The sequence below is a fragment of the Myotis brandtii genome, unplaced genomic scaffold (assembly GCF_000412655.1).
Source record: "Myotis brandtii unplaced genomic scaffold, ASM41265v1 scaffold208, whole genome shotgun sequence".
Lineage (NCBI taxonomy): Eukaryota > Metazoa > Chordata > Mammalia > Chiroptera > Vespertilionidae > Myotis > Myotis brandtii.
The window spans coordinates 6,600,836-6,612,547 of record NW_005357764.1 but is presented as its reverse complement, the minus strand read 5'-3'; the positions used below and the strand labels follow the sequence as shown (position 1 = coordinate 6,612,547).

The following is an 11,712-nucleotide window of genomic DNA, read 5'->3' as shown; positions in this document are numbered from 1 at the left end:
GCGAGTGCACAAATTTTTGTGCACCGGGCCTCTAGTCCTATATAATAAAAGGCTAATATGCAAATAGACTGAATGGCAGAACGACCAGTCGCTATGATGCACACTGACCACCAGGGGGCAGACGCTCAATGCACACCAGTGGTCAGTGTGCTCCCACGGGGGAGCGCTGCTCAGCCAGAAGCCGGGCTCATGGCTGGTGAGCACAGTAGAGGTGGCGGGAGCCTCTCCCACCTCTGCTGCAGGCGGGTAGTAAGGAGCGAGGGGTCCCGGACTGTGAGAGGGCGCAAGCCAAGTTGAGGGATCCCCCACCCCCAGTGCACGAATGTCATGCACCAGGCCTCTAGTATTAGATAATACACAGTATTTAGTGATGGTGAGATATCTTCTTAAATGAAGGTGAAGACTCAAATTTTCAAAGAACTTTGTTGAAGGATATATTTGCAATATCCACTAAAAATTCTAAATGAATATGTCCTTTGACGCTAGTAACCCCATATCTAAGAATTTATCCTACAGATACACTCATTCAAGTACCAAATGATATGTGCCAAAAAAATTAAGCAGTACTGTTTTTGTCTGTAATAACTAAAAAATTAGAAATATCCTCAATGCCAGTCTATAGTAAAATAACCAAACTGTGATTTGTACATTCAGTATTTGTACTAAATACTATTAGAAGTTTAAAAGAATGAGATAAATCAGCCCTAGCAGATTAGCTCAGTTAGAGCATCCTCCCTATATGCCAAAGTATCAGGTTCAATCCCCATTCAGGGTTGCAGGTTTATGTGTGGGAGGCAACCAATCAATGTGACACATCCATGTTTTTCTCCTTTCTCCCCCCACACTCTCTTTAAAAATCAATGGAACCCTAGCTGGTTTGGCTCAGTGGATAGAGCATTTTGGCCTGCGGACTGAAGTGTCCTGGCTTTGATTCTGGTCAAGGGCATGTACCTCAGTTGCAGGCTCAATCCTTGGCCCTGCTCTGGGCCATGCAGGAGGCAACCAATGTGACTCACTCACGTCAATGTTTCTCTTTCTCTGTCTCTCCCCCTCCCTTCCACTCTCTCTGAAAAATCAATGAAAAAATATCCTCGGTTGAGGATTAACAAAAAGATTAAAAATTAAAAAAAAAAATCAATGGAAAATATATTCTCAGGTGAAGATTAACAAAACAAAAAACAAAAACAAAAAAAAGTGCCCTAGCCGGTTTGGCTTAGTAGATAGAGCGTCGGCCTGCGGACTGAAGGGTCCCAGGTTTGATTCCGGCCAAGGGCATGTACCTTGGTTGCGGGCACATCCCCAGTAGGGAGTGTGCAGGAGGCAGCTGATCGATGTTTCTCTCTCATCGAAGTTTCTAACTCTATCCCTCTCCCTTCCTCTCTGTGAAAAATCAATAAAATATATTAAAAAAAGAAAAGAAAAAAAGAAAAGGCAAACTGCTGGTTTGTTGGCAAGCTTTTTTACTCTTACGCAAAATTAGGTACATAAAATAGCTTCTGTCCTGACAAATAGAAAAAGTTTTAAAAGCACCTTTGGGATACACATTTCCAGTAACTTATAGGCAAAATCTGCAGAAACCATTTTGCAGGTCCATCGATCTTGAATGAATGGGATAGAACATAAACACTAGGCCCAGCTGGTTTGGCTCAGTGGATAGAGCATCAGCCTGTGGACTGAAGGGTCCCAGGTTTGATTCCATTCAAGGGCACATAACCCGGGTTTTGGGCTCAATCCCCAGTAGGGGGTGTGCAGGAGGTAGCCAGTTGATGATTCTCTCTCATCATTGATGTTTCTATCTCTCTCCCTTCCTCTCTGAAATCAATAAAAATATATATTTTTAAAAATCCATCAATAATATATTTTATGTTCTTTGGAATTATAATCTTTTTCCATTGAGATATAATTCATATACAGTAAAAATCACCCTTTTCAAGTGTACTATCCAGTGATTTTTAGTATATTCAAAATAGTCCCTTTAAAAAAACATCATGTTCCTTCTTATTCTTAATTGCATATTCCATCAGATTAAGTAAAATATCTTAGAAGAGCAAATTTTAAGATAAGACTATAAATAAATAAATAAATAAATAAAGTATCAAAAGAAACATTTACTCCTACGTAAATGCAAAAAAATAGGGCCCCCACCTTTGGTGCACCGAATCCTCATGACTGCCTCAAAACCAATCTTCCGAGTGAGGTATCTGTGTAGCTCCTTCTGTAATTTCTGTACTTGGACTGGGTTGTGCTGATGATGGTAAGAGGGATAATAATAGACACTACCTGCTGAATACCGAGAAATACAACCTGGAAGAAAACACACACTCCTTTTAAATTCTGCTGTTGATTACTATTACCACACCAAAGTAACTACAGGCATTTGAATTAATTTTCCTTTAACCTCTCCAGGTACCATCAAAAAAGAATATTTTGCCCTAAGTGGTTTGGCTAAGTGGATAGAGCATTGGTCTGTGGACTAAAGGTCCTCAGGTTTGCTTCTGGTCAAGGGCATATATGCCCTGGTTGTGGGCTCAATCCCTAGTAGGGGGTGTGCAGGAGGCAGCCGATCATTGATTCTCTCTCATCATTGATGTTTCTATCTCTTTCTCCCTTCCTCTCTGAAATCAATAAAAATATATATTTTTAAAAAGGAATATTTCATTCCTTTAAATAGTAGCATATAAATTTCTCTACTATAAATTTTTAAAGTAGAAGACTATCCTATATAGTAAAAGCCTAATATGTAAAGTGTCCAGTTGTCTGGTCGGCCATTCAACCAATCAAAGTGTAATATGCTAATACCGTTCAACCACACGCTATGATGTGCACTGACCACCAGGGGGCAGACGCTCTGACCGGTAGGTTAGCTTGCTGCTGGGGTCCGGCCGATTGGGACTGAGCAAGATGGGCCGGACACGTCCTGGAGTCCTCCGTGGTCCTTCACCAGCTGGCCAACCTCCCACATCCCTCCCCAGCCCCAACTGTGCATTGGTGGGGTCCCTTGGCCTGGCCCGCGCCCTCTCGCAATCTGGGCTGAGGCCCTCCCAAGTGCACTAATTTTGTGCACTGGGCCTCTAGTAGGGTTTATAATAGACTAACCCAGTGGTCGGCAAACTCATTAGTCAACAGAGCCAAATATCAACGACTGAAATTTCTTTTGAGAACCAAATTTTTAAACATAAACTATATAGGTAGGTACATTGTTATTAACTTAATTAGGGTACTCCTAAGCTGGCCTTTGCTAAAAATGTCCTCAATCTGAGGGGTTGACCTCAGCGAACGTATCCCCAATTCTTCTAACGCCACTTCTTCAAAATAGACTCACCCAGGCCGAAAACCAACTTCTGCGCATGGGCCACGAAGTTTCAGTCGCACTGTACGTGCGCGCCCACACGTGGTATTTTGTGGAAGAGCCACACTCAAGGGGCCAAAGAGCCGCATGTGGCTCGCGAGCCACGGTTTGCCGACTACTGGACTAACCTGACTAACTCTCCCAAGGACATTAAATTCCTTTCACTTTGTCTCCTATTTAGAATATCATTATATAATTATCATTTTGACACTCATTTGAGAAAAATAATCATTAGGGAAAACTTACCCAAAGAAGCCAAATCAGAATACTGTCCACTGAGAAGGAATAAGTCAACAGCTACCTGCTGACCAGAACAGTCCAAAGCTAATTTCTTATAGAAGTCAGTGGATGGTGTCAAGTGAATTTCCTATTAATAATAAATTAAAAAGAGAAAAAATTTTAAATCATTAAATTGTTATAAAATTTAGGCACTTTCCCTCCTGGGAGCACACCATGCCTTTCCCTTTCCCTTTCCCTCCTTGCCCCAGGCACCATTAGCTTCTTCACTCCCAAGCTCCAAGGGCCCTTCCTTTACCTGCATAACTTGTTTCCTAAACCCATTTCTTTTAGGAATTAACTCTTCTATTCCTGTGATTTACCAACTAAATGTTCTCTTACAAAAAAAATTGTCATAAAATTTAAATTTCTAGCCTGGCTACTGTGGCTCAGCGGTTGAGCATCCACCAATGAACCAGGAGATCACAGTTCGATTCTGATCAAGGAACATACCAGGTTTCAGGTTTGATACCCAATGGGGGCATGTAGGAGACAGCCTATCGATGATTCTCCCTCATCATTGATGTTTCTCTCTCTCTCCCCCCTCCCTTTCCCTTCCTCTCTCTGAAATCAATAATAATAATAACTTATTGAAATTTAAATTTATTTATTTTATAATTAAATTTCTATCTATACATACCAAGATATTAACAAAATCCATTGGCTTGAGAATATTTGTAATTTTTCAATAAGAAACATCTACTTAAGGATTTTTTTCTTTTGTTTGACTTTAAAAGAAAACTATTATACTAATTTCAATAATCTATTAAATAGTATACTGGAAATGGTTCTAAAAATTCATATGTAATACCTATTTAGCCCTTTTAACTACCATAAGAGATGGGTACTATCATTATTTTCATTTTATAAATATAAAGGCAACAAGGGGCAAAGAAATTAAATAACTATTCAAGCTCATGCATCTAAAAAGCAGTGGAACTTAGACTGACTCCAGGACCAACACCATTATCATTATAGCATATGGCTTCTCATAATCTTTTTGAGAAACATATATCTCAAACTACGTTTATAAATATAAGATGCTCAAAAGTAATGCATAGCAGTCAACATACCAAACTATGAGTATTTTTTACTGATCACTCAGGTTCTACTTTGTCCCTAGCAAGCTTATTCTCTTAGTCTGCCTTTCTCATTAAAGGCAGGCTGCATTGCTAATGGCATGCTAAAGATCTAAAAACAAGGTAAGAGTGAATCAGGTAGAAAATCCTATATAATAAAAGCCTAATATGCTAATGATATGCTAAGGTTTCTTTACCACTCACTAGGACGTGCACTGATCACCAGGAGGCAGACACTCTGACCAATAGGTTAGCTTGCTGCTGGGGTCTGGCCGGTTGGGACTGAGTGAGATGGGCTGGACACACCCTGGAGCCCTCCCGTGGTCCCTCCCCGGCTGGCCAACCTCCCATGTCTTTCCCTGGTCCTGATCATGCACCGGTGGGGTCCCTTGGCCTGGCCTGTGCTCTCTTGCAATCTGGGACCCCTTGAGGGATGTCGGAGAGCCAGTTTTGGCCTGATCCCACAGGCCAGGCCGAGGGACCCACTGGTGCACGAATTTGTGCACCGGGCCTCTAGTAATGTAATAAAACAGAAAAGTCTATATAAGAAAGAAACACTTTACCTATTTTCTCATATTCCCTACTCTCCACAACTGAAATATAAATTAAAAAAAACAAAAACAAAAACAAGCTCTATGATCAGAGACAGAACACCAATATAAATCTTATCATAGATTTGATGACCTTCTAACCTTAGCAGATGACCTTTGGTTGGGTTCCTCTCGTGGTTTCAGGGCTCCTACTCCAAGATTTGGGAGTTGTGTTTGAAAGACAGACATTCGACCACCAGTTGGGGACATCAGCTTAAAGGCAGCCTGAAGTGCAGGACCCAAGGCACTCTGGGTCTCCAGGGTCTTGGCGAACATTTGTGGCAAAGTTTTCAGTAAATCTTGGACAAGCTTGTGAAATAAAGCAAGAAAACTCAAGAGTGTTACAATTGAAAAAAATTTTTTTTACAAAAAGCCAGTAACTAATACAATAGACAAAACACTGAGTCATGATGATGGTCAGAGAATCTACAGACAGTACAGTAAACAATGAAGTAGGTCAAATAACAAGAAAGTCATTTTAAATAAACATTATAAATTGGCAAGCAAGACAAATAAAAATTGCGGCCTTACAGTTCTTGCACATGCAAGTAGTCCAGCAAGACTATAAGTCCAAAATGTATCCAAAAGAGCCATCACAGTTTAGAGATTTGATTTCTTTTAATGCCATGAAATATGGCCTTCTCAATCACCTCTACACACTGTATTCTTTTTAGTTCCAAAATGAGTTTAACTTTTCCCTACTGCAAAATCTACGATATCCAGTAAATTTGCCAACTAGTAATAATCACAACAAAAGAAAAACAAAATGAAAAACAACTACCTATTTAGGTTAGGATGTACAAATAGAGAGAGTTAATAGGAAAAAATATATCGCACTATGGCGAAGTCACCATTGCCAACAGCTGAGACCATAGACTTGCTAGTTAAAATGTTACCCCTACGGCATATATGCATATACAGGGTAGACAACATCCCCCCTTCAGGCACATTCTGTTCACCTCTCACTGTATTATGTCATGGCAATTTCCAGGCAGGTAATAAGAGTTTCTTCTGCACTGACCCCAATGACACTCTGTGAATCAGAAAAGCACAGGGCACTGAAAGCAGCCTAACTAAAGTGCTTCTGTGTAGTGACCAGAAGCTTATCTCAGCAACCCTCCCGGTTTCCCAAGTGGCTGGCAAGGCAGGTTTCCTTCAGGTTTTCCTCCTTAATGGAATAGGCTCATCTTCTACCCAACTACAAATAACTTGCTACATTAGACTTAAAAGCAATCAGTTCAAAGGCATAGTCAAGAGTAGTTCTTTTGATAAATTTTAATTAACATCAAAATATAAAATGCTACACATATTAGAAATGCCATAGAAAGAAGCAAAATTTTACTTAATATTTTAAAAATATATTCCTTCAATATTGCAATTAAACATGTTGGATAGGAAAATGTGCCTTACCTCTTTACTTTCATTTAAATTTACTAATAAGTTCTCCGGCATAGGTATAAAAATATCTGAAATAAATAAATATTTTTTAAAAAAATTGTTAAAGGTGTCCCAAAACCACCTCCTCCTCCACTATAGCACATGTCTGTGTGTGTATGATTTAGGTATTTATTGGAATTTAACTGTTCTTTTTTTTTTTTAATCCTCACCTGAGGATATTTTTCCATTGATTTTTAGAGAGAGTGGAAGAGAGGGAAAGACAGAGAGAAATATCGATGTGAGAGAAACACAGTGACTCGTTGCCTCCTGCACGCACCCTGACCAGGGCCCAGGCCACGGAGGAGTCTGCAACCAAGGTACATGTCCTTGACCAGAGTTGAATCCTGGACCCCTCAGTCCGCCGGCCAACGCTTTATCCACTGAGCCAAACTGGCTAGGGCTGGAACTTAATTGTTCCCGTGTAAAAGATAAATAGAAACTATTAGAAACTATTGATTCACAAGCACTCAGTAAGGGTTTGCACAAGTGCTCTGTTTCTTAGGTTAAAGGCAACAATTCAGAACCCTACTTTATAAAGTTCTTGCTTAGCCCTGAAAGCCAGCCAAAAAAACACTTATTAAAAAAAAAAAAAAAAAGCCAGGGCCAGTGTGGCTCAGTTGGTGGAGTGTCGTCCCCTGCACCAAAAGGTCGAGGATTCGATTCCTGGTCAAGGCACATGCTCAGGTTTTGGGTTCAATCCCCAGTCACGGTTCGTATAAGAGACAACAGATTGATGTTTCTCTCTCATATCAATGTTTCTCTCTCTCTCTCTAAATTCAATAATAATAATGAAAAACAGGTTGACATACAAGAAAGAATACTATGTCTTTAATATAAGCATAACACAGCCCACTGACAGACCGTCACTCAAAAAGCAGCTATTTTCTCATAAAGAAGGTGTCCACCAGTACCACTACTTATGGGACTACAAAATCAAGTGAATCAGAAAATATGCTAACTGACCACATCAGATGAGCTTCTCAGGATTCAAATTTATTCTTGCTAACAAATTAAATTATCTTCCTGAAAAGGAAGCAAACTGGGACAAAAGGAAGGAAATGTGGGTGGTGGTGGATGATTATGAGGGGTCTTATATCTATATTAGTATAACGTTTTTTATTACAAAAAAATAAGCTTTATTATAATGCTTGTAAAAAATAATACCAACAATTACCTTGAAACATTAAGTACTTACTTTAGCTGTCATATAAAAAATATACTGTTTCAATTTCTTCCCTGTCTTTTTTAAAATTAAAATTTTAGCCCTAGCCTGTTTGGCTCAGTGGATAGAGCATCAGCCTGCGGACTAAAGGGGCCCAGGTTCGATTCGGGCCAAGGGCACATGCCTGGGTTGCGGGCTCGATCTCTACCCCCACCCCAGTAGGGGGTGTGCAGGAGGCAGCCAATCAATGATTCTCTCTCATCGTTGATGTTTCTCTCTCTCTCTACCCCCCTTCCTCTTTCAAATCAATAAAAATATGTTTTAAAAATTGTCCTTAAAAAAACACAAACTTTAGCCTTGGTGGTGTGCTTAGTGGTTAGAGCATCAGCCCATGCACCCAAGGGTCATGGGTTTGATTGCTGATCAAGGGCACATCTGGATTGAAGTTTCAATTCCTGGACCTGGTTGGGGTGCATGCGAGAGGAAACCAATAGTGTCTCTCTCACAGCAATGTTTCTCTTTCTCTTTCTTCCTCTCTCTCTCTCCCCTCCCTCAGTTCCCTGAATTCTCTCTAAAAAAAAAATTTAAACTTTAATCAGTTTTGCCCTGGCCAGTGTTGCTCAGTGATTAGAGCGTTGGCCTGCACATTGAAGGATCTTGGGTTTGATTCCTGATGAAGAGCACATACCTGGGTTGCAGGTTCTCTCCCTGCCCTGGTCACAATGTGTGCAGGAGGCAACCAGTCAATGTATCTCTCTCACATCAATGTTTCTCTTTCTCTCTCTCCCCACTCCATTTTTCCCTCCCACTCTCTCTCTGAAAAGTAATGGAAAAAAATATCCTCAGGTGAGGATTAGCAAAAAAAATGTTCAAATAAGTTATATTGAGATATAATTCACCCTTGTGAAGATATAATTAGTGATTTTTAATATATTCAGAGTTGCACAACTGTCACCGCTATCTAATTCCAGACACTTTCCTCATCTCCAAAAGAAAACCTTCACTGATTACCAGTCAGTCACTCCTCAGTTCTCTGCCAATCACCACAGCTCTAAGTAGCTTCCAGTCTGTGTCTCTAGATTTGCCTATTCTAGACATTTCATATTAATGGAGCTACACTACAAGGTCCTTTTTGACTGATTTTTTTAAAACTTAGCATATTGTTTTCAAGGTTCATCCATGTTCTAGCATCAGTATTTTATTCTTTTTATTGTATGGATATACCACATTTTGTTTATTCATTCAGCAAAAGATGAGCATTTGGGTTGTTACTACTTTTTGGCTATGTTGCTGTGGACATTCATGTACACATTTTTGTGTAGACTGGGTTCAATTTTCTTGAATATTGAGTGGAACTGCTGAGACATATGGAACTCTATGTTTACTTCTGAAGAAATGACAGACTGTTTTGCACAGTGGCTGAACCATTTGCCATTCCCACAAGCAGTGTAAGAGAGTTCCAATTTCTCCACATCCTTGCAAATATTTGTTATTGTCCTTTCTTTTTTCCCCCCTCTATTTCAAAGTTATTTTTATTTTTCAATTACAGTTGACATAATTATATTAGTTTCAGGTATACAGCCTAGTGATTAGACATTACATAACTTACTAAGTGATCATCCAATAAATCTCACAACCATGACAAGTTATTATTGTCTATATTCCCTAAACTGTACTTTGTATCTCTATGACTATTCCGTAAAAACCAATTTGGACTTCTTAATACCTTCACCTTTTTCACCCTCCTTCCCCCTAACCCCTCTCCCATTTTGAATTGTCAAAATGTCCTCTGTATCTATCAGTGTATTTCTGTTCTGCTTGTTATTTTGTTAAGATTTAATTGTTGCCAGATAGATATTTGTTGCCATTTTCTTTCGATATTTATATTTTCTTCTTCTTTTTAAACAAGACCCATTAATATTTCATCTAATACTGGTTTGGTGATGAACTCTTTAACTTTTTCTTGTCTGTGAAGCTCTATCTGTCCTTCGATTCTAAATTACAGTTTTGCTGGGGAGAATAATCTTGGTTGTAGGTCGTTGCTTTTCATCACTTTAAATACTTTGTGCCAATCTCTTCTGGTCTGCAAAGTTTCTGTTGAAATTAGCTGACAATCTTATGGGAGCTTCTTTGTAACCAATTGTCTTTCTCTTGCTGCTTTTAAGATTCTCTCTTTAACCTTCTGCATTTTAATTATGATGTGTCTTGGTGTGGGCCTCTTTGGGTTCATCTTCTTTGGGACTCTGTACTTCCCCTGGACTTGCATGTCTATTTCCTTCTCCGGAAAGGAATAGATTTTTCAAATAGGTTTTCAATTTCTTGCTCTCTTCTTCTGGCACCCCCATGATGTGAAAACATTAATATACTTGAAGTTGTCTCAGAAGCTCCTTACACTATCCTCATTTTTTAAAATTTCTTTTTCTTTCTGTTCTTTTTATATTCCAAATCACTGATTTGATTCTCAGCGTCGTCTACTCTACTGTTGATTCCCTGTAAATTATTCTTCATTTCAGTTAGTGTATGCTTAATTTTAGGAAAATCTGAAGCATGATCCAAGACAGGCCATTCCTATTGAAAAGTCTAAAAGATGAGTGGGGTAGGACCTCAGGGAATCACCAGGGCAGGGCAAACAGTGTGAGCTAGATTGATGGAGTCTTAGATATGAAGCCTGCCTGCTGGCTCTGTGGGGGGAGGGCTCATCAAAAGACCAATGGCCTCTGCTAGCACTTCTGTCTGGGAGAAAGTTGCCCCTCCCCACAAGTTCTTGCCCTGAGGCTGGACAATTCAGTTCCTCCCCATATGTTCTCTGGTGCCTTTAACGCTGCAGCCCCAGTCCTGGAGCTCAGAGGGAGTCTGAGCAAGTCAGTGTGCAGGCCCTTTAAAAGGAACTGCCCAAGACTCCAATAGCCCTCCTTCTCCCTCATCCTCAATCCCCGCTGTTTTTTACAACCAGGAGTTATGAAGACTTCTCTTCCTGGCACTGCAACCCTGGGCTGGCAACCCCTTGCTCCTCAGGGGGGACCTCTGCAGCTGAGATGTCCCTCCCAATTTTTTCCACCAACTGTGAGTTTAGGACCAGCCCCTTCTACTGGGCCTCAATATGCCTTCTTCTTTAATTCCCTATTTGTAAGACTTCCATTTAGCCAGGGTTCAGGTAATTCTGAATGATGGTGTTGTAGAGTTGTAATTTTGATGTGGTTATAAGAGGAGTGGAGTACTGAGTTTACCTATGCTGCCATCTTGCCCAGAAGTCCTTTTTTTCTCCTTCTTCTATGTGACATCCAGCAAGGGATATTCCATCTATCAGGTCATGTATAAAATTGAGAGAGGCTGGAACACAACAGTAAATTCACAACTTGGCCCACCATGAGAATTACCTGTTTAGATTTTACTTTATGCTAAAAAAGTATCTGGGTGAAAGGGGGTGATCTGTTGTGAATATTTAGAACCAAAACAGAAGCAAGCTCTCCTCAATTACTGCCCTTTAAAGAGGTACATTCAATCTACATTGTTTATGGATTCCTTACTTGTGAATTTACCTACTCACTAAAATTTACTTGTAACCCCAAAACCAATACTCATAGTGCATTTACAGACATTTTCAGAGATGAAAACTGATTCTGAAAATTTGTTAACTGATGTGAGGTGGCATCTGGCGGTTTTCATTTGTATTTCCCTGATAACTCAAGTACTTAATGGCCAACTGTATATAAAGAATACTGACTGTTGTGTGAATAGAGATGTTTATTCAATTCCTTCGCCCAATTTTTAATTATGTTATTTGTCTTTTTATTAAGTTGTAGTTCTGAACATAATTTA

General features: G+C 39.8%; 1 protein-coding gene across 2 annotated transcripts in view; it reads right to left on the bottom strand.

Moving 5' to 3' along the window:
• The window catches only part of SEC24A (SEC24 homolog A, COPII coat complex component), a 68,560-nt gene that overhangs the window by 17,179 nt on the left and 39,669 nt on the right, over positions 1-11,712 (bottom strand). For both annotated transcript variants that reach the window (XM_005865578.2, XM_005865579.2), the window contains 4 exons: positions 6,705-6,760; positions 5,397-5,603; positions 3,596-3,716; positions 2,146-2,304 (listed from right to left, as the gene is read on the bottom strand). In XM_005865578.2, coding sequence (XP_005865640.1) covers positions 2,146-2,304; positions 3,596-3,716; positions 5,397-5,603; positions 6,705-6,760 — 543 coding nt within the window. The remainder of the gene's footprint in view (positions 1-2,145; positions 2,305-3,595; positions 3,717-5,396; positions 5,604-6,704; positions 6,761-11,712) is intronic.